Source organism: Lygodium microphyllum, chromosome 9 (assembly GCF_053477565.2).
Source record: "Lygodium microphyllum isolate KBCC chromosome 9, Lygodium_microphyllum_v1.1.10, whole genome shotgun sequence".
Taxonomy (NCBI): Eukaryota; Viridiplantae; Streptophyta; class Polypodiopsida; order Schizaeales; family Lygodiaceae; genus Lygodium; species Lygodium microphyllum.
Genome location: NC_141143.1, coordinates 5251357 through 5278833, shown reverse-complemented (window position 1 = coordinate 5278833; position 27477 = coordinate 5251357). Strand labels below are relative to the sequence as shown.

Sequence of the window (27477 nt, the reverse complement as noted above, 5' to 3'; positions counted from 1 at the left end):
TATCCATGGGAATCCTATATTTTCTTGAGGTGCTAAGGCTCACAACCTCTATCCCTTACTTGTATCTAGGTTTATTGACTAAGTTTTGGTTATGGCTGACATACCGCATGTATCTTTATGGCATCGTCACCTTGGATACATGTTCCTGAAAGGAATGAAAATGCCTTCTCATTTGCAGTATCTTCCAACCCTTGACTCCGTCAAAGTTTTGACTCATATAATCATTGTCTTTATGGCAGGCAAACACATAATTTTCATAAGAAGTCTGACATCACGCACATGGGTGAGCCTTTGGCTCTTGTTCATTTTGATATATGTGATCCCACGTCCTATTAATCATTGGGTGGCACAATGTATTTTTGACTTTCATTGATGATTATTCACATAAGATCTGGGCATATCCCATAAAGAAAAAATCGGATGTATTGGCTACCTTTCAGCATTGGCTTGCTCTTATTGAAAACTACTCTAGGTATAGGCTAAAATGCCTAAGGTCAAATAATAGGGGTGAATGACTCTTTGAAGCATTTGAGAAGTTTTGCAATGAGTGGGGTATTAAGCATTAATTGACCACCTCTTACACCCCACCCCAAAATGGTGGTGTTATAGAGTGTATGAATAGGATGATTCAAGAGAAAGTCCATAGTATGCTTAACCAGGCATGCTCACCACATCATTTTTTAGGTGAGGCACTTACTACTACTATACACTTGATAAACATATCTCCATGTACTATTATTGGTTGTTAGGTTGCAAAGGTGGTATGATCCAGAAAACTCTATCATATGCTCATTTTCATATCTTTGGATATGAGACTTTTTGCCATCTCCCCAAGGATAAACACAATAAGTTGTATCCTAAATCACTGAAATGCATCTTTCTTGGTTATGGAGATGCAGGTGAGATCTATGGGATCCATGGGCTAGAAAGATCATATGTATACATGATGTCGTTTTCCACGAGGAGATGATACATAAGCAACTTGAGCAAGCCATTGAGGTACGCATAGTGATATTTCAAGAGGAGCCTCCTATTATCGTACAACCAACTAGACAACCTACACCTGATATTCCAGTGGCCCATGATCATGATGTTAGACACATGACATATAGGCTCCACAGTTGATCTGCTAGAGGTATACATTACCTTGATTGATTTGAGACCTCCATAGACTATGTTGTGGTGATAGATTCTAGTGAGCCCCTTATTTATGAGGAGGCCATGTGCAAAGGTGAATGTCACTCTTGGGAGAGGGCCACATAGTCAAAGTATGACTCATTGCAAAAAAAATCATACATACGATCTGGTTCCTTTGTCCAATGGGAAGCATGCATTGCCATGCGATATAAAAGTTGAAGAGTACCCCTAGATGTCCCAAGCCAACATACAAGGCTAGATTGGTTGCTAAGGGTTTTAAGCCATAACATGGTGTTAACTTTGATGAAATCTTTTCTCCTATAGTCAAGATAACTACCCTACGCTTGGTACTTATCAAAAAATGAGTACATACAGAAGGCCCTTGTGCGCTTTCATATGTAAGATGTTAAGCCTATTGGCTATCCTTTACCTTCCCATATAAAGGTCAGTCACATCAAGCAAATTATCCCCGATTAGATGAGCAAAAGGCTAATATGGCCAAGATCCCTTATCCATATACAGTGGGTAGTTTGATGTATACCATGATATCCATTCACCCTAACATAGCATTTGTAGTGGGAGTTAGGACATGCTATATAGCTACACCTGGCCGGCAACATTGGGATGTTGTGAAGGGTATCATGAGGTACCTCAAAGAAACTATAGATATAAGCATTTGCTATGGTGGTCGAGATACTACAGTCATGGGTTATACTGACTTTGACTATGCAGGACATACAAATAGTAGAAATTCCACCTCTAGGTATGTCTTCACTTTTGCTACAGGTGTTGTTTCTTGGATATCTAGGGTAGAGAAATGCACGGCCTTATCTACTATGAAGACAAAGTATGTTGCAACACACTAACGCTTGTAAGGAAGATCGTCTGGTAGCAAACCTTGGTATTACTATTATTTCTACACTACATTCGGATTCTATGAGTGCTATGCAGTTGGCCAAGAATCCAATCTTCCATCTAAGACAAAGCACATTGAGGTGCACTATCACTTCATCAATAGGGAGGTAGTAGAGGACAATTATGTTGAGATTTCAAGATCTCGGTTGACGAGAATTATGTAGATTGACTCACTAAAAGTCTCTCAACGGAACGTTTTGCCTTCCTTAGGAAGATGATGGATGTAAGATGAGATGATGTATATTCCATATCCTGTTGTACTTAATGCATATTTATAAGTATCACTTTGTCTTATTCTCCTCACTAGAGGTACATTGGGATGCTGCGAAGAGTATCATAAGATACCTAAAAGGCACTGTAGATATGAGCATTTGCTATGGTGGTTGGGATACTACAGTCATGGGCTATTCTGACTTTGACTATGCAACACATGCAAATAGTAGGAAGTCCACCTCTAGGTATGTCTTCACTTTTGCTAGAGATGTTGTTTCTTAGATGTCTAGGGTATAGAAATGCATGGCCGTATCTACTATTGAGGCAAATTATATTGCAGCACACTGATGCTTGTAAGGAGGTCCTATGATTAGATCATCTGGTGGCAAACCTTAGTATTACTATTATTTCTACATTGCATTCAAATTCTATGAGTGTTATTTAATTGGCCAAGAATTCGATCTTCCATGCTAAGGCAAAGCACATTGAGGTGCACTATCATTTCATCAAGGAGGTGGTCAAGAACAAGTCTATTGAGCTTTCAAGATATCGAGACAAGAATCCTATAGATCGACTCACTAAAAGTCTCTCAATGGAATGTTTTTCCTTCCTTAGGAAGATGATGGACGTAAGATTAGATGATGTCTATGTCTTACCTTGTTGTACTTTACGCACACTTATTGTCACTTTATCTTGTTCCCTCCTCACTAGAGGTACATTCACTTATACACTATAAGTGGTAGGCACCCATCACTGTCCCTTTATTCTTTGTTCTTTCAGTGACTATTGAATAAGGGAAGGCTAATCACACATTGTGAGGCTGTTGGAGTTGCCACATACAATGTCTCTCTCTCATGCGCTCTTCCTCTCTTGCTCCATCTATCATATCTCTTGCTCTCGCTTGTGTGCTTTCACTCAGGCTTTATCTTTCACAAGATAATGTAAATGTCAAGACAAACAAGCTTGAACTACCTGGAGGGAAGTGGTTGAAAATTTCAAAGACAATGTACCAAAAGTTTACTACTCTCAAATCATACTACCACAAACAAGGGTAAAGGATATACATGCTATACTTTAAAAATACAAAAAAGTAACCCTCTCTACCTTTCCCTCAAATTTTTCTCCTCCAATTGAACATTGCATCAACATGTTAAACCACCCACCAATTAAAATGACACAATGCATATGTTCACCTAGGAAATTTGAAATAATTGAAAATGCAGTAAAGGATATGCTAGAAATAGGGATCATTTAGCTGCCATCAAAAAGCCCCATGAGCTACTAAACCTTACTTAGTAAAAAAAGACTCAAGGGAATATCATTTTTGCATTGACTACGGACTATTAAATAAAATAACATAGCATGATGTCTACCCTATGCTACGAATAAATGTCTTAGTCGGCAATTTAGAGCAATCAAAATATTTACTTCTTTAGATTTAGCAACAAGTTATTGGCAAACTCCAATACATAAACATGATAGAGAGAAAACAATCTTTTGCACATCAAAAGGGTTATATGAATTTAAAGTAATGGCTTTTAGACTTTCCGATTCACTAAGCTCATTTGAACGACTTGTTGATAAATTATTTGCCTATCTTATTGCTAAAAAAGTATTATTTGTTTACTTGGATGATATTCTTATTCATGCAAAAACTTAACAATATTAGAAAGGTTTAATATTAAACTACAACTAAAAATGTGCAAATGGGGCCAAACTAAATTAAAATGTCTAGGATTCATCATCTCAAATGGAGGAATTCAAATAGATCTAATAAAGATAGCAACAATAAACACATTTCCATAACCTAAAAGTGTTAAACAATGACGATGTTTTTTTAGGAATGATGAATTTTTCAAATCATTTTTTACCAAAAGTAGTAGAGATAACAAATCCACTATGTAAGTTTTTAAGAAGAAAAAAATTGAATGGATCAACTCTTGTAAGTAAGCGTTTGAACAATCAAAATACTAAATTTCTAAAGCAATAGTATTAAATTATCCAATTTTTCAAAAACCTTTTCTTTGAAAAACAAATGCTTCAAATGTTGGTATATGAGCAAAATTGTCACAACAAGATGACTTTGATAAACGGAGACCAATTTGTTTTATTAGCCACTCTGTCATAAAAATGGAAACAAACTACGTCACAACTAAAAAGAAACTCCTTGTTGTATGGTCATTACAAAAATTACATTATTATGTACATAGATCAGACTTGAGAGTCAAAACCATTAATTTCCTCAATAAGAAAGTTTCGTCCACCATGCTACCTCCTAAGATGGATCTTGGCAATCCAAGGATGTAACTCTAAAATAAAAATATTGTAAAGGAACTAAAAACAATATAGCCGATACCCTTTCTAGAATAACACACATTCAGAACACCACAATAAATCAAATACCTACAAATTTACAAGTAATAACAAGACTCCAACAAGAAGACCTTGACATACAAAGAATTATAAATGACATTCGAAATAATAATCCTAGTATCCTAAAAACATACTTCATTCAAAATGTCTCAAATTTATAAGGAAAAAAATGTATTGGCCAAAACTTTTTAAAGATTTGTAGAAAATGTCAAACATTCAAATCCTTAGACTAGAAAATCAGTTGGACTTCTTCAACCTATCAAAGTATCCAATCTATTCAAATTGGTAGCTTGGGAAATCATTGGTCCACTACCCAAAATTAGTAAAGGAAATAAATCCATAATAGTACTGACTAAATATTTATCACGATGGTGTGAAGTTAAAACATTGCCAGATGCAACAATCAATTCAATAGCAAAAAAATTATTGGAAGATATTATAGTTAGACACTCTTGTCCAAAAGTAATACTATCAAACCAAGGACAAAAATGAATGGGTTAACAAAGCATCTAAACAAAACAATTAAACAAATGATTTCAATGTATGTATATCCTTTATAACAAAATTGGGATGAAATACTACCATATGTAACTCATACATATAATGCTCTATACAAGCATCCATTAAAATAAGTCCGTTTTGGAGCATTGCATAGTAGAAACCTAACTTTTCCCCAAAGATACCTTCATTAGAAATACCAAATAGATATAAAGAGGAAGCACACTAGCACTTAAAACTAAAACTAAAACAACCATTAATGAGAATAGCAATTTTGTAAAAACCTTCACATAGCTCTATGTAAATAAATACAATGGTATGACTGTAGTAGAATAAATAAAATATACAAAATTGGAGATACTGTTAATTTACTACCCAAATAGGAAAAAGAACTTAATTGAATCTCTACAACGTAAATGGATTGGTTCATACATAATAACAAACAAGATAAGAAATATTATGTATGCTACAAAAGATTAGATAAAAATACAAAAACCACCTCACATGTCGCAAGAATTAAAGAGTTTTTTCAGCATATTAATGATGATGTATTGCATGACTTATCAAGGGAAAAACTCAAAGGTCGAAAGGATCATTAGAAAAGATAGTTCATGGGCTAAGGGGTAGGTGTGGAACTAGTGGACATTGCCTACAAATAGGGCTAGAGGGACATTGCTCAAGGGTCATGGCACATCAAATAGCCCGTCCAATTCATTTCCATTCAAAGATGATAACCAACTAAAGGCCATTGGGTAAACTCCATTCAAAGATGATAACCAACTAAAGGCCATTGGGTAAACTCCAAGTTTGCCCAATGGCCTTTGCATGTGTGTATTTAAACAGCCATTTGTAATAGATGAGGCAAAAGCACATCGGTTCAACACTTCTTGTACATTTCCTCTCTCTCCCAATTTCATAGTACAACAAACTACATCTCATTTTGAGCCTCAAGATCGGTGTTCATCAATATATCTGCATGAGAGTGCTGCCGCACGCTCAGTTGGTATTTGCATCCAAACATAAAGGTGACTACCTATTTAGTAAGTGAGAAAGAAACAAGGATGTCACACCTTGCAAACTTTACCTATTTGACCTGTAAGAGGTTTAGTAGGTCCGCGCATGACCTCACTCTTAACTTGTTTCATCTCTTCGCGAGTTGCACAAATACGAGTAGGGGGCCTTACCCTGCCAGGACAAAGTGTGGTCCATGGTCCACTGAATGAATCCTATCACGCCGAACGGTGCCAAGACGCTTTGAACGGTCTCTTTGTCTTGGCTTTCGTATGAATTGTGATCACTCATAATAGTGTGCTGATGAGCAGGCAGTGGTGGCCAGTGGGCTGAGAGCTCCCTGCATGTGCTGTCAGCGCTGCTGATACCCAACATTTTCGGAGTGCTGAATGAGTACGAAGGAAGCAACTGGGATTTCAACTTTCAGGAGTCGCAGCATCCGATAGGTGTGTGTAATTCAGTGTGCGTCGAAGTTAATTGTCTTGTCCGCTTGTGAAAGGCCGTCATTCTTAAACGATACTTAATTACAGTTGCTCGCTGTAATGGGTCCGTTGAACGTTCTCAAAGTACTGGAGTCTGGCACAAGGCTTTCAAACCACAGGACAGAGATTGTGGTTAATGAGTCAATCTGTTTAGAGAGTACTGGCATTCCCTGATGGGATATGGTCACTTTAGTAGTACATCTCGCTCGTATTCAATTCTAATCATGCGGACACAGTCCACATACACAAGCATGCACATTATTAAGAGCGTCCGGTGATGTTCATGATTTTAGGGGAATAGCAATGGATATTTCATTGATCTGTGTTAGAATCTTGGCGTTTCAGAGATCTACTCAACAAATGTTTCATAACCAGAATGGAGCTAAAACGAGAGAATCCCTTGCATCTCCAATAATTTTACAGGTTTGTATGCACAATCACAACCGTCCTTCAAGCTCCAAACGGATGGTTGGGGACTGGGTTTTAACTCTTTGAGGATGTCAAGCCCCATGTTGCCTTCAGGCTTGCAGGGAAAAGAAGCACTGCTCTCATGCGGCACTTCTATATGAATCTAATAGACCTTACACATCTGGTTGAATGTTCCATCTTACAATTACTTGTCAGAAGGGTACTGCAGGTGGTACTTCAGTAGCCCTTGGTGTATACATGTTCATTGCTTCTATGTATTGTAGACTCACCCATCAAGACATGACTTCTAGAGCCTCACGTGTTCTTCCTAGCATTTGAAGAACAGAGGCTGCAATGTGAGCAGCTGTAAGACCAGCTTCAGCCATCTGGTCCACTGGAGCACCATGGTCAATGTAGCGGTCTGGTAGGACGATAGGCCTCCACTGATAATGACAGTAAACACGTAATCATGTTAGATTTAATAAAGTATCTAAAGCAACAACAAAGATAAGACTTTATCTGATTTCAAAATACCTTCAATCTGCCATCGAGTAGCCCATCTAAAGCCATAAAATGTGAAACATGTGATCCAAATCCACCCACAGAGCCCTCCTCCGCAGTGAAGACTATCTCATGGTGTCTGGCAAGTAGCCTAATGAGATTGCAATCAAGTGGCTTGCAAAACCTGGCATTAGCCACAGTAACCGAAAGCCCATGTTCTTCCAAAAGGAGCCTTGCAGCTAGGAGGTTCTGCACAATTGTTCCATAGCCAAGGAGGGCAATGTGACTTCCCTCTGCCAATATCCTTCCCTTTCCAATCTGAAAAAACCACTCCTTAACTGAGAAATGCTGCCGCAAAGACACAAGCCAACCTATAACATCTGTGAGATAGATCTCACCTCCAATGGAGAGCCCTTATTCCCGGCAGGAAGTTCAACTCCAATTCCATTGCCTCTTGGGTACCGAAAACAACTTGGGCGATCATCAATGGCAGCAGCAGTTGCTACCATATGGACGAGCTCTGCCTCATCAGCTGGTGCCATAACAACCATGTTTGGAAGACATGCCATGTATGTCACATCAAAGGCCCCACAATGAGTTGGGCCATCTGCTCCCACAAGTCCTGCCCTATCCATGGCAAATCGAACAGGAAGTTTTTGCAGGTCAACATCATGTACCACCTGAAAGCAATAATCCAACAATTTATAAACATGTGAAGGGATTTATTCATAGCTATCAATGCATAACATTGCAAGCCTATTGACCCGTCTATACACTGGTAACGTGATGCCATATCCTGCCAGACGTGGTCTGACCATTGTCAACAAGCTCTGTTGACTTTGGCATCTTCATGGTAACTAAGCAAGCAAGAAGGTGTCAACAAGTCTAATTTTCTCTTCTGGTATTGCCAACAATGATACATTTTTGTTTCACACAAGATCAGGATTATTGCAAAAATGTGCCATTTCAATACCAATTGAGCTCCAAGGCATTCCTAGATTTTGCCACAAGCAATATAACGACAACTTCTGAGAGGGGATGAGATCTCGGCCGACTGACCTGATCATAGGCTCTTTGTAGGAAGGATGAATATATTGCACAAAAAGGCTTCAATCCCTCACATGCCAGTCCAGCCGCAAAAGTAACAGCATGCTGTTCTGCTATTCCAACATCAAAGCATCTATTTGGAAATCGCTTCTGGAACAGATTGAGGCCTGTACCTCCACCCATGGCAGCATGAATTGCAATGATCTTGGAGTCTCCTTCTGCCTCTGCAGTCAAGGCCTCTGCAAAGTATGTGGTATAGGCCTTTGTAGGAACTTTTCCCTTGAACTGCTTCCCAGTGGCAGGGTCAAACTTAACCACCCCTGCAGTTAACCGAAAGAAAAACAGAAGAAGCGAAAGAGGATGGGGTGAGGTCAAAGGAAACATAATTGCCCTTCAGCCAAACATCATCCATTATCGTTTGCCAGTAACAAACACAAACAAAACACCCTTTACAAATACAACTTACCATGATATTTATCAGCAGCCCTTTCAGCATATGGGTATCCTCTGCCTTTTTCTGTCACGACGTGTATCAAGACAGGACCTGATGTATGTGTTGCTTTGATCTCCCTGAAAATTGTAACAAGGTCCTCAATGTTGTGACCATCAACAGGACCAATATAATAGAGCCCAAGCTCTTCGAACAAGGTTGATCCCGAGCCACTTATCATGCCTCGCGCATACTCATCAACTTTGGCAGCCAAAGAATGCATGGAACCACCAATTTGCTTAGTGACAGTCTGACAAAATAAGGCAAATTGCAGGGGTGGAACGTTATTCACAACAGACTCATCCTTAGCCAGCTCAAGTAGATTGTAAAGCAAATATTCCTCGAATGCACTTTTTGAAATTCAAATATCGGGCATGTATCTCAACAAAGCACAACTTGCATTGTACCTTTGCCACTTCTCGAAGTTCTCGGAGAGGTTTACTCGACTGTAACCTGCTCAAAGCACTGCTCAGGGCACCTACAGGAGGTGCAGGTCCATCAAGAGTTGCTGTAGGCAAAGAAACCTGCTTATTGTCATTCAGTATTACAATCATGTTAGTGTCCAGGTAACCAGCATTGTTCATAGCCTCGTAGGCTTGTCCAGCTGTCATCGCTCCATCTCCAATTATGGATATAACATGATTTCTTTTCCCCTTCAAATCCCTGGCAACAGCCATACCTACACAGACCAAGCCGACATTTGAAACCAATCACGATCAACTCCCCAGTCAAAGAATTATATTGATACCCACAGAAAAACAAAGACTATTGAAGCTGTTACTGGACAAAATTCTTTATGGTGAATGCAACAACAACAACAACAACAACAACAACAATTAAATTTCAACGCTAGCATACAAAAGGCAGGGTTACAGTAGGGCCAGTGGAGCACCTAAGCCAGCCGATATGCTTGTGGAGCTGTGGCCTGCACCAAAAGCATCATGATCACTTTCAGACCGCTTGGTGAAGCCTGAAAGGCCATTGGTTTGCCTGAGCGTGTGCATTTTTGACCTCCTTCCAGTCAAAATTTTATGAATGTAAGCCTGCAAAATGTTTTAAAAGGATACTAAAAATCCAAAGGACGATCATCCTCCTTTTAATGGCAAGCACAGTTACACACCATGGATTCAATCGTGAGCTAGCACAAGGGGATTACATACGGTTGCTTGACAACTAGTCGTAGCCTTGAGATTGGAGAAGCAACAGACATCACGAAAGAAGAAGCTGCAGGCTTGATATATACCTGATGACCTACATCCCATACAAAGAAGAAGCTGCAGGCTTGATTTATACCTGATGGCCTACATCCCATAGAAACTTGTCATCAGGGGAATCAAAAACATGATGGAGTGCCACTGTAAGTTCGACCACGCCTAAGCTACTTCCCAGGTGACCGCCCGTTTTAGACACTTTGAAGATAACATCCGAGCGGAGCTCATCGGCAAGTTGCTTCAGCTCCTGATTATCGATTACATCGTTAGGCCTCTATCCCGTAAACGGCAAAAAAGAGTCGAAAATCTGAAGGCAGAGCTGATCGTAAAACAAAGAGATCATACCCGATTGCTCAAGTTCTTCAGGTGCATGGGATAATTGATGGTGTCCAAAAGAGGAGTTGGAGGCTTCTCTGCATAGTACTCTCCAGCACCTGCAAGGGAAGCCGAGACTGTCTGCAAAGGGAAGCCGAGAGTTGAACATTGTTAGTAATATTACTTCCATAGCCATGCTTCGCAGGGTCGAAGGAAACACTCTCTCTCTCTCTCTCTCTCTCTCTCTCTCGTGTGCATATAAGCAGAGAAAAGAGGACCGAGAAACCTGCGAACGGACTTCCGTGCGTTCTTTCGTGTGCCGATTAAGGTCCCGCACAAATTTCTTGAGCTGGACGCCGAAGACCTGCGACTCCGCCATAGCAAGCGAGGCCGACGAAGACGACGGCAGCGAAATCAAGGACGAAGAAGCGGAGGCGCATTGCTGCAAGGTGATGGAAGATCGGATAGCCATAATGGCACTAGGAGCTACACTAAAGAACTAGCGAGGTCTGGGGAGTGGAGAGAGAGAGAGAGAGAGAGAGAGCAAGATCAGCTGATCTAGAAGGAGTTGGCTTTACGTTGAGACCGCCATAGCTACGGCGAGATGCTGAAGGATCAATGGTAGGCGAAAGAAGACAAGATGTGTCTTGTCTGATGGAGCTATATGCACGCACACAAGGTCGGCAGCGCATGGACGGAGCTGGAGACGCAAGCAGAGGACAGATGAAGTCATTGTAAATATAATCCGTCCCGCCTGCATTGTTAAAATTTATCCAAAAGAAAAAGAAAAGGCGAGGGGGTGATCTTTCGTTCTCCAATGGGATGCGCACACATCCATTATCCACTATCTTGTTTGCCCCTTAATTCTTTCTTCCTTTGTACTCTTTTTTATTTGACCAACCAACACCCCCCCGCCCCACCACACACACACACACACGCCACCTGGCCCTTTCCAAGAATCTCAAACATACCACCAATATCTTTTATCTGTCTTTTATGCACGCATGCATTTTAATTCTTCTTGTTTGCCATCACTCAGCGTTTGCAGCTTAATTTGTCATACGTGCCCATGTATCATTTAAGTCCTCCTAAGTCCTAACCATGGCTTTTGGCCCAAGGAAACTTTTCTAACCATCCCACACTAAGTTTTCAACCATCCCACACTAGGCGCTCCGCGCCTAGACTCGCCCCGGCGCTTCGAGGTGGGCGCGATGGGGGGGGGGGGGTGCTAGACGCGTGGCACCCGCCCCCGCGTTCTCTTTTTTTTTTGTGGGGGAGGTGGGGGGCTGCCACGTGGCACCTGCCCCCCACCTTTCCTTAACTAATAGTATAAATGTGCACCGTCCAAGGTCTTTTTGTATCTCAAAAGACCCTTTCCTAGTCCTCCTCATCATAGCCTTCTCGCCTCACAAAAGTTGACCATCTCTCACATGCTTCGTACAAGGTCTTCTTACATCAATGGTCTAAAAATACCCTTACCTATTCCTAATTTTAACTTTATAGCTTCAAGGAACCAAAACATTTGGCATGCACATGATCTTAAAATACCCTTACCTTGTCCTAATCATAGCTTTCTGGTTGGGGTGAACTCAACCATCTGCCTCATGCATCATGCAATGTCTTCTTATATCAATGATAAAAAAAAGACCATCTGACACATGTATCATGCAATGTCTTCTTATATTAATGATAAAAAAAGACCATCTGACACATGTATCATGCAAAGTCTTCTTATATCAATGATCTCATAAAGAAAGCCTAATCATGAAAGGTACAAGCTCCGTATGTAGCTCTAGGTTCTATACATAGTCAATGTACATCACAAACACATAAGGTGCTTTTCAACAACGTCCACTAAGCATGTGCCTTCTTCATGGCCACATCGTACTCAAGTGGTGGGTCACGAGTGGCCATATTGTCTCCCTTATTCAACCATGAAAAGTACTTCAATGGCTACTAATTTTCAACAAGCATTAGGAGGTGGTCACATTGTCTCCCTTTGTACAACGCATCTCATGGGTGGGAAAGCTCTCATGTCCAAAAGAATGGGCAAGGAGTAAGCTTAGTGTGTGTATAAAGGGTTATGCCCATTACATAGAATAGTTTTTACTCCTTTCTAAGAAGGCATACAAGTGGAGGACCTTCATTATGTGACAAATTTATCCTTGGCCCACAACACCTTTTCGAAGAATCTTAAGCATCACAATGAGATCTATTTTTTGTTTTGTGTTTTGTATTTACCATTAACACTTTAATTTCTTGTTTCCCATCATTGTGGCTACATGTAAGGTCCCCTTTATGGCATAAGGGCCTTTACCATTCAATGCTAATCATAGAGAGGTTTTATGCTAAATAAAGGTCTCCAAGATTGATGTATATGTTGTATATATTTTAAATGCTTGCTTTACGGAATATAAGAGGATACAAACAAGTTTTGAACCTACCTCTATACTCTCTTTGTAAGTTTTCTATTCATATGTTATTTCCTCATCTTCAGACCTTGGCACTCATCTCTTCTTAAGTTGAACTATTTGCTCTTGAGATCCAGTGTTTGTTACTTGTATATGGAAAATTTCTTGGTATCTTTTTAGTGAAGTCAACATGAAAAAGCCATGGTGAGATTTCACCACCATGGATATGCTTTAGATACAGATGTTGTAGGATGAGCAGGTCCGAGGTGGATTATGTAGATATATAAGTTATATAATCTTGAGGAAGCAATGACAAGTGCACTCTAGTTAGTTCTAAATGAGATGAAGTGATTTGATGGACAATAGATCCCGGGGATTCAATCCCGTGTAATCACATCATGGTGCAACTTGGGATGATTTTAAGAAAGCACTCAAGGATGAGTACTTCATAGAAGATGTGGGATGGTGGATAACAAAAAGAACCTTCTTGGAATGGGTTGCTAATCCTAGTAAGTGGTTATAACCAAGAAAACATTATTACGAGAATTTGAGCATAGGTATGTGTAGTTGTCAAAAATACAGTAGTTGATTCTTGAGATGGAGAAAACTGAATTGTTTCTTCAAGCAATGATTTCTTCACCACATTCAAGGCTTGAAAAGCTTTTGGAATATGACAATACAAAGGTGAAGGGAGTGAGTAGCACTGAGTGGAGAGAGAGAGAGAGAGAGAGAGAGAGAAGATGTGAAAACTTCAACAATCACAATGTGTGACTAGACTTCCCTTATTCAAATGTCCCTAAAATAATAATGAATAAAGTGATAGTGATGCGCACCTCTACCGCCTGCAATGTGCATTTGTGCGGGTACTATTAGTGTAGTAATACACGAGCGACTAGGCACATGCATCTTTGCCCCCAATAACCTCCCATTTAAAGGTGAATGTACCTCAAGTGAGGAGTGAAAAGAAAAGTACAGCATATACATAGAGTACAACAGGATGAGGAATAGAGGTTATCTCATCCAACACCCATCAACTTTCTAAGGAAGGTAAAACACTCCACTAAGAGACATTTCATGAGTAGATCTACGAGATTTTGGTTAATTAAGGTCTTGACAAGGTCAATAGACTTGTCCTCAATGACCTCTTTGATGAAGTGGTAATGCACCTCAATGTGTTTCATCTTTGCATGAGAGATCAGGGATTTTTGGCTAACTGGATAGCACTCATAGAATCCAAATGTAGTATAGGGACGACCACCGACGGCCCTAACTAGAGAGCCTCCTTGCAAGCCTTAGTGGCTACAGCATACTCAACCTCAGTAGTAGAAAGGGTTGTGCATTTTTCTACCCAGGATATCCAAGAAACAACATTCCCAACAAAGGTAAACACATAGCCAAAGGTAGACTTTCTATTTGTTGTGCCAATCCCTTTATAACATCCCAATCCCATCTACCATGTGTAGCCATATAGCATGCCATAACTCCCACTGGAAAAGTTATGTCAAGATGGGTGGCTATCATTGCATACATCAAACTACCCACTCTGGATGCATAAGGAATGTTGGCCATCTTGGCATTTTATTGGTCATCGGCTTGGCTCACCTTCACATGAGAAAGCAAAGTACATCCAATAGGCTCAACATCATACATATAAAACTACTCAAGGACCTTCTAGATATACTTCTTTTGAGACAGTAAAGGAGTTACTGAGAACGATCATGCTTAATGCACATCTCCTAAGAATATGTGAGCCTTACCCCATGTCTTTTATCTCAAAGCTCTTCTTGAGCTAACTTTTCAAAGCATCCATCTCATCATAAGCTCTCCCAATAATCAACATATCATCCACATAGAGTAACAGAATCAAAAGACTACCATCACGAGCCTTCTTCATGTATAAACATGGATTCATATCACTGCAAGTATAGCCCTATGAATGCATAAAAGCATCGAGCTTGTGGTACTATTCCCTAGGTGCCTATTTAAGGCCATAAAGGCTCTATCTCATCTACATGCTAGATGTTCCCTACCTTCTATCTCAAAGCCCTTAGGCTACTATATATAACTCTCATCCTACAAGTCCCCATGAAGAAAAACCATCTTGACATCCATTTGATATAGATCCAAGTCTAGCTAAGCAACCAAAGCCAGTACCAAGCATAGGAAAGTCATGTTGACAACACTAGAAAAGACCTCATCAAAGTCCATACCATGATCATGTTTGAAACCCTTAGCAACCAATCCCTTATATACTAGCTTGGGGAGTCTAGGGGTACTCTTCAACTTGTACACCCACTTGCATGGCAAAAACATGCTTTCCACTAGGCAAAGGAACCAAATCCCACATATAATTTTACTACCAAGAGTTAAACTCTAATTGCATGGCCTCATCATAAGTGTGAGGCTCACCTGCATCTATGACCATCACACAATCCATGGAGGGCTCATAGCGCTTAGGAGAATATCTAACTCTAGTAGAACACCTCAAGGTAGGCTGTGGGGCCTATACATCACGGTCATGATGAGCACTAATTGTTTGCTGCAAGTTGTCTAATTTATAGTATGAGAGTAGGAGGCTCCTCCTGAAATATAACCTTGTGCACCTCAACTATCCTCTCAAGTTGCTTATTCATCTTCTCCTCATGGAAGTCTACATGTGGATCCCATAGGCAATCTCACCTACGTCTCCTGTTAGAAGATGGGTATAGAAGCCCACTGTAAGCAAGGGAGTATAAGGGCAGATGGGTGTGAATAGCCCTAAGGGCAGGGGAAACCCTAACCCTAGCTGGCAAAGGGCTATATAAACAGCCTATGGGTCACTATCACTTGTGAGAGAGTGTACCGAAGTTGTACTCTAAGCAACTTAGTAAGCAAGATTTCATTCTTGTACTTTGAGCTCTTCTCTCCCTCTTGTGCACACATTCTACTGCTGCAAACTCTGATTCTCAACATGGTATCAGAGCCATCTCTGATCTCCTCAACTTCCCTCAGCATCAGTCATCACTAAGTGCACATTAGCTGTCATTTTCTTCACTCTATCCTTCTTTCCTCCATAGTTGCCTGCAACCTACCTCCATTGGAGGATTTGAGGAGGACAAAGGAGGCCATATTAGCCTGAGATTTCTTCTGGAGACCTTTTCCCCACATCAGGGTGCAGCTCCTTGTCAGTTCAAATACTGACATTGTCCACGTGTGAGGCCGCATTGCCAACATTCGAAAAAACGGCGCAGTCTGGACAGGCGCAAATCTCGGGCTGAATCGTGGGCAGCAGGCGGCGCAATCCCAGCCACTATCATAGGGGTTTGATAGACCCCCAAGTGGGCTATCCTCAACTAAGAGGGCTCTGGGAAATTCCTCCTCTGCTGGTTGCTACAAGCCAAAACCTAACTGTGTTTTTTTGGGCAGCCATAGCCAACAAGCTCCAAGCTTGACATTTGGGATTTTTACACTCTGAGCTTCATTAACAGTGATTCTAATCACTGAAGCAGAGTCTCTGAATCCTATTCCAGAGTCTAAAGCTCTTGGGCATGATTAACGGACATCACCAAGCATCGGGAAGCCGACTTCCAACCGGGTTCCATTCAAGCACTTCACTAAGCTTGACAATAGTGTTCTCTTAACACTAATCATAAATCATCAGTTGAATAGCTTGCTGGGCATTCACTAAAACCCAGTAAGTTTTTTATTCCTCTTCATATATTGTTGTAAGGTTATGTGTAAAATGAACACATAGACCATTATGCACAAGAAGTGTATTGCATACCGTAAGTGACATTGTCTCAAGTACTTTGGTCAGTAAAATCAATAGCATGAGTGTTATCATACTCTCCTCAGAGTCATCAGCACCAACAAGCATTGAGATCATAGACAAACCGTGTCCAACACAAGCCTCATCCACTAAGCCGTACCACATGGAGGAGCCTGAAGTCCAGTCTAGGTTTACTTCATTAAAACCTAAAAAGACTATTAAACCATGGAAGAAGTTTGCACATAAGAAAGGACCACCAAAGTCATACCTGGAAATATTACACTTATATGATTTTCGGCCTTTCTCTTCATTGCAACTTTGACTTCACTTTGTCTAAATTGCTTCCGCATTCAGTGAAAGGTTTGTAAGGGACTATACACTGCCCTTGTCCTAACAAGTGGTAAGACCTTCCCAATGACCACAACATATGCTGATGTCCGTCCTCAAATTCGAAAGTTTGATGGTAAGGATTTCCATCCATGGCAGGTACTTATAAAATACAAAATGATGGAGAGAGGGTATTGGCCTCTTATTCAAGGCAGTAGAGTTGTAAACTCTGCAAATATGATTGATATAGAGGATGATCAACGGGCTCAAGCAATCATAATGCTACACTTAGATGAATCTGTGATTCATCATGTTGATCAACTAAACACTGCTAAAGAAAAATGGGATGAGCTTGAAAAGCTCTATGGAGCCACTGGGAAGAATACTAAAATCTTCCTTAAAATTGAATTCTTTAGCTTGGAATATCGTTCAGGAGAAGATTTGGGAAAATTCATTTCTCATATGAAGGGACTTATGGCACAGCTTGCTTCTGTACAAGCTCCAATACTTGAAGAAGATGCTATTGCTATTCTCCTAAAAGCTGTAAAACAGGTGTTTCCTACTCTTGTAACCACTCTCACCAACATTCCAGATCCTACTTTGGCAAGTACCATTCAATCCTGTTTGGATGAAGAAAAGAGGAACCACAAAGAAAGCAGCAACAGTCAGGCAACTTCAAATTCCCGTGAACAAGTATTGGTTCATACAGTTCTCACTAAATGTTCTTTCTATAAGAAAAAATGACATCTTGTAAACAACTGCTGGAAGAAGTATCCCGAGAATATGAAATGTAACAAATGCAAGAAGACAGGGCATATAACAAGTAAATGCCCCAACACTCCTGAAATACCCAAAGAATTGGTGGCCAACTATGTCTCCAATTCATCAACTGTTTTGACTATTTAAATCATCTACCTAAAACAACCTTGTAAGCCTGATTTATAAAGGCATCCAAAAAGGGGGGGATCTTTTACATGTCTTGTAATCCAATGCCACCCTGGCATTGAGGGGGGGTGTTAGAAGATGGGCATAGAAACCCACTGTAAGCAAGGGAGTATAAGGGCAGATGGGTGTGAATAGCCCTAAGGGCAGGGGAAACCCTAACCCTAGCTGGCAAAGGGCTATATAAACAGCCTATGGGTCACTATCACTTGTGAGAGAGTGTACCCAAGTTGTACTCTAAGCAACTTAGTAAGCAAGATTTCATTCTTGTACTTTGAGCTCTTCTCTCCCTCTTGTGCACACATTCTACTACTGCAAACTCTGATTCTCAACATCTCCATGACCATGAAAGATGCATTTCATTGACTTAGGACCTAGCTTATTGTCATTGTCCTTGGGTACATGGCAAAGAGCCTCACAACCAAATATGTGTAGATGAGCATACGATGCAGGTTTCCCAAACCATAGCTCCTCTGCAACCTAAAAGTCAATAGCATTGCAAGGTGATCGACTTATCGAATGCACATTAGTAGAGACTACCTCAGTCCAAAAGTATTGCGGTAAGCTTGCCTGGCTAAGCATACTATGAACCCTCTCCTGTATCATCATGTTCATACACTTAGCCACACTATTCTAGGGTGGGGTGTATGAGGTAGTCAACTGATACTTGATGCCCTTTTGAACACAAAAGTGCTCCAAGGTTTCAATATATTCTCACCCCCATTATCAGACCTTAGGCATTTTAGCCGAAACCCATTCTAGTTCTTAACCAAGGCAAGCCGACACTGAAAGTTAGCTAAACATCAAACTTTTTATTTATGGGATATGCCCATATCTTATGCGAATAATCATCAATGAATATAACAAAGTATTTCATGCCACAATGGCTGATAAGGCATAGACCCACAAACATTAGAATGAACTAGACCCAAGGCCCATCCATGCGCGTAATACCAGAACTTTTATATACTACATTTCTACCTATCATATAAACAATGATCACAAGACTGAAAAAACTTATAGTCAAGAGGTGGAAGATACTGCAAATGGGTAAGCATTTTCATTCCCTTCAATGACATATACCCAAGGCAACGATGCCAAAGAGATACATGTGGAATTGCAACCATAGACAAAACATGATCCATAGATCCATATACAAAAATGGGATAGAGTGTGCTAGACTTGGCATCTCATGGTAGGACAAGGTCTGCACATGTGCTCTTCCATGAAGAATCCCCAAAGGAAACAAATTAACCCTCATCATCCACCAATGTGGCAACAGAGATAAGACTCTTTGTGAGAGCCAATATATGTCTAACATTATGCAAATCAAGCATATTGCATGACCCAAATTGTAGCCAAACATCACTGGTGCCAACTATGTCTAAAGCCAAGTTATTCCTAAAATGGCTAGATTCAGACAAACTGTGATAGGAGTGGAATCACTCTCTATGAGGGGTCACATGAAAATAATCCCCTGAATCCACCAACTGACACTGAATAAAACATGACGAGGCATCAATCAGTTGTGACTCATCTACAAAAGAGGTTGCAAGTATATAAACATCGTCATCAAAATTAGGTTGTTGCACTACATTGATCTTTTCTATCTTAACATTGGACTTAGCAGATACTATGTTGCGATCATCCTTTTTCTCTTGCACTTTCCCCTTCCCCTTTTCCTTGTGCTTGTCATCATGCACTTTGTAGCACTACAACCTAATATGTCCTTCTTTCCTAGAATAATAGCATGTCAGATCAGACTTACATTCATAGGACTTACTACAAGACTGTCTATGGGACTTAGAATGAGACCTTTGAGAGTCTTTTCCACGCCATTACCATGCTTACCATCATTTTTGTCACTAACTTTCAAAGCACGTGAACTATGGGAATCACCAATATTCTTTTTGTTGATTTTCTCATTCAATAGTGCACCCTCTACATCTTGTAACTTCAGCCCTCATCTTTGGGCATATTTGCATACATGTTGTGTGAAATGCGTCCCATGACTCAAGTAAGGTGACCAATAATAATAGCGGTGGGAGATTCTCTTTAAAGTCTATCCCTCGTGAGGTCAAGTGGTTGAAAAGAGACTGGAACTCATTCAAATGGGTAGACATAGAGGTCCCCTCCTTCATGTAAAGGTCCATGAGTTGTTTCAACCAATACATCTAAGAGAGAGGACTCTACTTATCATAGAGATTCTCAATTTTCTCCCATAATTGCCATGCATTGTCCATGTCACTAACAACAACATCATTCTCAAAATCAGGAGGCAATAATAAAGCATAAAACTTCCTCTTGAACTTTTCCGAAGTTGTGGGTTTCCTTCCCTCCAAAATGAGAGTCAACCACCAATTGCTAGCAGTGTCTTTCAAGTGCATGCCTACATGCCTTAGCTTGGACTTTTCTGAGAAATTACCATGAGAAAAAGAAACTTCAAATTGCATGACAAAGGCTAACGCCTTAGCAGGATCTCTATTACCACAACAAGAGTCAATCTTTATGTCCTTATCCCTAGACTTGAAAGTCTTAGTCTTCTTAAGCTTGCTCCTCTTATGGTCCCTCTTTGTCTGTTTGCAGATTGTACGAGACTTAGAACCAAGAGAGTAGGAACTAGAAGTTGATGAGGAGGAGGAGGAACTTGAGTAATCAGGGGAATAGTTGGTTGCTAAGGGAGATGACTCCATCCTTTTCCGCCTCACTCGAGGTGAGGTCTTTTTACTCTTCTTGACCTGAGAGTCCTTCTTCCTTCTAGGAAGCTTCTCAAAAATTGGATGCTTTGCACCTTCACCATCAATTGGTGCAATGGTGTTTCTTCCATACTTGCATAACTCATCTAGATCATCCCAAGTCTCTTCATCAACATTTGGAGTTTTAACACTCTTAGTTTTCAGTGGCTTGATTTGCAATTTCTACACTAAAACCTGTCAAATTTTCATTTTCCAATAGCTATAATTTGTGCCATCCAACTTGTCAATGTTGAAGATTGCATTGACATTTGAATGACCAGCCATACCATAATAAAAATACGCATAGTAGTGCAGAGTAAATAGGTTGTTGTATAAATGCTTGCAGATTCCTCCCAAAACCACTGCCAAATTAAGCAAGAGACAAGAGATATTGCTAAAGTATGAGCTATCCACAAATTTAGGCAAAAGACTATCAAGAGGAGGTGACTGTTGTCACAAATAGTGCAGTAAACTACAATTATAACATGTTGAAAATAGAGTACAACTGTAAGAAATCAAAGCCAAGTATGAGCTATCACTGATAAAATGCAAACTGCAATTGCCAGGAAAGAATTGTAATTAGTAGTGAGTGAATATGAAACTAACATTGAGAGTTGTCAAAGGTCAATGTGTTAGATTGAGATATACCCCATAGGCATAACCATCGTGCATATAGTAGGTCTCATAGATAATAGAAGAGACCTACCAAAGGCACAACTGAGTGAGCAATGACAACATAATCTCAATACATAGCCATGTAAGATGAATACATCACTGACAACAACGTGACAAAGATTAGTGCCAACCCAAAACAAAAGTCACATTAGCACACTAGGCATCAATTACATACATATAGCATGAAGAGAGCATGTACATGTCACATTGAGTCCCACGGTCTCACTGTAACAAGCTTAAGCTTAACTGCATAAATCAAATGCTTTGTAGTACATCCAAGTGTCAAATGTGGCTCAATACATAAAGCTAAATAACTCCCATTGAAACAAAAAGTCAAATGCCAAATGAGCAAGTAAATCTCAAAACATCATGGGCATGGCATCCATACATCCAAGATCCATATAGCATACATTTGGAAGTATCTAACCCAAGTAGTCTGCAAAGCTCTAAGTGTAGTAACACTCAATGAATCATCCAAGTAGCATCCATAATATGAATGACAAACAATGTCAATGTATTCAAGCTTCAAAATCAGCTGAATAACATATTATGAGTATAAACAAGTGTGTAGCATCCATCATAGATATCAATACATGCCATAGATAACCCTGGTAGTATCAAGTAGCAATAGGTAGAAGCTTTGACTGTCAAATACTTGCTGCCCCAAAATATTCTAACGATGAAAATCTCTGATAAACTAAGCTAAATGCAAGCTCAAACCAAGCCAATAACATTACAAGGAATTTCCATAACATCCCATGTGATTGCATAGGGGCATCAATGAATACATATATGAGCTCCAAATTGTGAAAGAGGCATTGTTGTAGACCTGTAGCAATAGGTTTGATGTTAATAATAGCAAATAGGAGTGAAGAGAAACTCAAATCCAATGCCAAATGCCATGCATTAGTACCAAGGGTTATCAACAATGATTATGAGCCTTCAAATGAGTGTCCAGGAGCAAAGAAGGGGGTCAAGTAGTCTAAGAAGGAGAGTAGGACAGTAGGCACAAGCACATTGCATGTAGCCCCACTTACTACTCTCCAAGATGAAGATGAAGAAGGTTAGAAAGCTCTTTGCAATGGCCAATACAACCTCTAAAAAGGCCTTTGACACAAGCTCAAAGGCCTCAACCAAGTTGAGAGATGGAGTAGCAATGGGTACTCTCTTGAAGGTGAGAGCAATGGCAGCTACTACTGTTGAGCTAAATGCTCACTGAAGGGGCTCAAGGTAGGTCCACTGATGCCAATCATTGTGAATTGATATATGTATTTGAAAGCAAGCTAAGACATATATCGGGTTGAGCTCCTAAATTCCGATGCATGGCTTTGATGCCAATTGAAGGGAATGAGCCTTGAGAAAAAGCAAGAGCTATGGTGGAAGGAGAGAGAAAGAAAGAAAGAAAGAAAGTTATATTAACGTCTACAAGAGACCAAGTTGGCCTATGAGACCAAAAGGTTACATACAAAATGTCAGGGGGAAGAGAGAGAGAGAGAGAGAGAGAGAGAGAGAGAGAGAGAGAGAGAGAGAGAGAGAGAGAGAGAGAGAGAGAGAGAGAGAGAGAGAGAGAGAGAGAGAGAGAGAGAGAGAGAGAGAGAGAGGATGTGGGAACTCCAACAGTCACAATGTGTGACTAGCCTTCCCTTATTCAAATGTCATTGAAAGAATAAAGAATAAAGTGACAATGATTGGTACCCATAGCCAGCAATATGTAGGCGTGTAGATACTGTCAATGTAGTAATACACAGGTGGCTAGGCACAGGCACCTTTACCCCCAACAAAGGAGCTAAAAACTATTTGGAAAGATGTACAAGATGTAGTTTCTAAGCTTGTCAAAAGATAGAGATGAAGAGACAAGATTCCTATTGCAAGAAGCACGCTAGGTCTCACTAAGACAAATCAAGTGAGTAAATAGTGAGTTGTCATTGCATCTCCAAATAAGGAAGGCATGATGAAAATTTTAGTCAAAGGAATGTGGGATTTGCAATTGAAGTTTGCAAAGATAGAAGAAAAAGGATGATCTTTAAGAATTTTTGGACAAAGGACTCAAAGTCGAGAAGGGTTTATTTACATATATATTTGGTGTGACAATATAGAACATGCTTGAAAAGACCATGATATCTACAAGGATGCATTGAGTAAATATCTTATTTTCTTTAAAGATTGTAAGATCCATTTGCAAGAAACTAGATTGTTGTTTGTATTAATTTTGGTACATGTGGTATGAGGAAGCTAGTAGAATATGTATCTATAAGGCATGCATTTATTGATGTTGAAGCTACAACTTATGGTCTATAGAGTGATATGAACTTGAGGATTTTCCAATTGCTTCTTTAAATGGTGTTAAGGATGTTGAAAATGTAGATATCTTGCGTGATATATTGATGAATGAGTTGTTTAATGATATAAGAGATGATGCGATGTCAAATATATTGTTTGTTATTGTAGATGTGTTATATATAGATGTTTTGATTGAGGTTGTCAATGATACATGGATTCAGAGTGTTGATGATAGAAATGAGTTGTTTGATGATGCATATATATTAACTAAGGGTCTATTGATGCTTTGATTGATGATGCAAATGTCTTGGTTGAAGATGCCATTCAACCTAATGTACGGGAGGAGTACTATATTGGGTCAAAGCTTGACAATGGGACAAGTGTGGATCTCCTATTGTTTTAGGAGTTTGACCATTAGATGTAGACTAGCTCTCACCTAGTCTGTCACCTCTATCTCAAAACCAAAGGCTACCCACAAGGAGTAACAACAATCAATAGTATTGAGATTGTAGTAGACACACCCCAAGATCACTCGTTGTTGTAGTCCTTCGCAAGCCGAATGGTGTCTCATGATCCTTGTGTAGCCACCTTATTCTACAAGCTCTCTGGTGCGCAGATCGGATGCTGTATGCTCGCGTAGTGAATGCCGGAAGGTCCCCAAGAACAAAAGAACTCTACTTTTTGCACAAAACTCAAGGTAAAAAGCATGCACGACATGAACAAGAGACCAATTTGGTGCAATCTCCCCCCATGCCTTGTGTGAGTGCTCCACAAGGCATGTATTTTTTATGTATTAATCATCTTTAAGCTCAAATAATAGCCCAAATTACAAAATAGCACGCTTTTGGCTTTTGAGTTTGCTTTAGCACAAAATAGAAATAAAGCTAATGGGCGGGCGCCCAAAGAGTCAGGTGTACCCAATACAATGTCCAAATACAAATATCATAATCCTGCGCCCATGTGCATACAAAATAATAAACAAATAACCAACGCCTCAATAAATAGGCGCGACAAAATATAGACGCCATGCCTAAGGTATGCGCCCATCAAAATATAAGTGACAACTCGAATACACGCTATCCTCCAATGCTTTCCTCCGCCATTGCTGCTATCTCTACACATCAACTGAAGCATTCATAATCGTTAGTAAAATAATACAATTAAACTGACAAAAGTGAATACCTAGCAGTCTTCAGCTACATAAATAAATCAATTGGTTAGAAATCAATCCTAACCTTAATTTATTACGAGTGCGCACTCTAAACTCATAAACGTTTATTAATTTAATATGTATTTTGTGGAATCACCCGCTATGGAATCACCCATGTACACACTAAATTAATGAAACGCCCGAAAAGGATAGGCGTCCCCATCAACTTCTCGCACAAAGAATCCACTTTGTGTATGAGCCCCGATCAACAAAGTTTACAGAATCCACCGTAAAACCTCACGAAATCCACCGTGGCACGGAATCCACCGTGAGATATGCCTCCTGGCATCATACCCCCGGGGTGGGATAGCAATTGTCTTCAATTGCTATTAGCTCAGTGTGGAACTAACAGAGTGGGGAAAGCATTTAAGTCTCTAGCGTGCATCCATTGGGCTTCCTCTACAGGATGGTTTTTAAATTTGACTAAATATCTAGAATATCTTCCGTCAATTCTAGTGGTCATAAAGTCTGTATCTAGAATAGTTTCAGGTTCAAGTATTTCAGTCTCTTCATCTAACAAATGTGGGTTTTCATAAACAGGGTGTATATGTAATTGGCCTCTAAAGGGTCGTAATAAACTAATGTGAAATGTGTTGTGAATTTTCCAGTGAGGTGGTAATTCTAACTTGAATGCATTGTCTTTGATTTTATGAATGATCTTAAATGGTCCATAGAATCTAGGTGCTAATTTCACAACTGGGTGTTTATCTACACTTTGTAATCTACGTTTTTCTATTCTCAACCAAACATAGTCATCAACTTTGAAATTCATTGCTTGTCTTTTCTTATTGGCTTGTTTGGTATATGATTGCTGGGCTTTGGCAATCATGTCTTTAACCTAATAAAAAATAGTAGCGTGCATATTAGCAATATTATCAGCACTCTGAATTCTATTTGATAAAGATGCAACATGTGTAGACAATCTATAACCATAAATCACTTCAAACGGTGCTTTCTTTGTAGATGTGTGTGGTGTATTGTTATATGCAAACTGTAGTTAATGCAAATGTGTGTCCCATGTCTGTGGTTTAGAAATAGTGTAAGCACGTAAAAGATCTAAAATAGTACTATTAGTAGCTTCTGTTTGTCCATTAGTTTCAGGATGAAATGCAGATGAGAAATCAATCTTTGTTCCTAGGTTAGCAAACAAAGTAATCCAAAAGTTGTTACAAAATCTAGAATCACGATCAGAAATAATAACTTTTGGTAATCCATGATTAGTGAAAACAGTTTTTAAAAACAATTGTGATGTCTGAGATGCTGTTAAAGTTTTCTTACATGGAATGAAATATGCTTGTTTACTAAACCTGTCTACTACAGTTCAAATCATGTCATGGTTAGCTTTAGTATTAGGTAAATAAAATCCATAGAAATCTGTTCCCATGGTCTTGATGGAATAGATAAAGGCATAAGTAATCCATACTGTTTACCATGATGTCTCTTAACTCTTTGACAAATCAGACATTCAGAAACAAAGTTAGATACATCAGTGTCCATATGTGGCCAATAAAAATCTTCAGTTAATGTATGTAAAGTAGATATGATACCTCTATGACCTTGGTATGGAGGATAATGAATCTCATTCAAAAGAAAAGATCTGAATGAAACTGTAACACATAATCTCTTTTCATAAAACATGAATCCATCATTATAAGACAGTGAATCAATAGGAATCCAGTTATTTTCAACTAATTTATTCCAATCAGCATGAAAAGTAATGTCCTGATGATAAGTATCTTTCATAGGAGTTAAAGAATCAAATGATATAACAGAGATATTATGAATGGTGGGTCTTCTACTTAATGCATCGGCCACTATATTTTCTTTACCTAGTTGATATTGAATAATGGGATGAAAACTCTGAATAAAAGCTGCCCATTTGATATGTCGGTCAGATATTTGAGGTTGACTGAGTAAATGTCTAATACTTTGTTGATCAGTCTTAATCATAAACTCAGAATCCATTAAGTAATGTTTCCATTGTCTTAAAGCTTGTACCACAGCTAATAATTCTTTATCATATGTGGAATATTTAAGTTCGGAAGGTTTCAGTTTACAACTAGAATAGGCTATGGGATGATTATCTTGCATAAGTACGGCTCCTATTCCAGATCCGCTAGCATCAGTAACTACTAAAAAGAATGGTCTATTAAAATCAAGTAGTTGTAATACAGGAGCATGTGTTAATGCATGTTTCAATAAATCAAAGGATTTCTGTTGATTATCAGACCAATGATAAACAATACATTTCTTTAAAAGTTTAGTCAAAGGCAAAGCAAGTAATGAAAAATTTCGCACAAATTTCCTATAAAAACTAGCAAGACCTAGAAAAGATCGTAACTCATGCACATTTTTAGGTATAGGCCAGTTCAATATTGCTTCTATCTTCTTAGGGTCAACTTTAATACCATCTGATGATACAATATGACCTAAATATTCAATTTCTGTTTTAAAGAACTCACTCTTTTTCGGATTAGCATACAGTTGATTATCTTTCAACAACTTGAAAACCAAGGACAGATGTTCATAATGTTCTTTCTCATTTTTA

The 27477-nt window shown here is 39.4% G+C and overlaps 1 protein-coding gene across 1 annotated transcript; it reads right to left on the bottom strand.

Moving 5' to 3' along the window:
- Positions 1–6979: 6979 nt before the first annotated feature.
- On the bottom strand, positions 6980–11337 carry LOC148030772 (putative 1-deoxy-D-xylulose-5-phosphate synthase, chloroplastic). Its single transcript, XM_087684279.1, has 10 exons — positions 10888–11337; positions 10632–10742; positions 10369–10533; positions 9968–10118; positions 9483–9754; positions 9052–9325; positions 8598–8905; positions 7937–8218; positions 7572–7856; positions 6980–7480 (listed from the first exon to the last, which is right to left on the bottom strand). Exons 1-10 carry the CDS (start codon positions 11071–11073, stop codon positions 7331–7333), a joined length of 2184 nt encoding a protein of 727 aa, XP_087540405.1. The 5' UTR covers positions 11074–11337; the 3' UTR covers positions 6980–7330.
- Positions 11338–27477: the final 16140 nt, after the last annotated feature.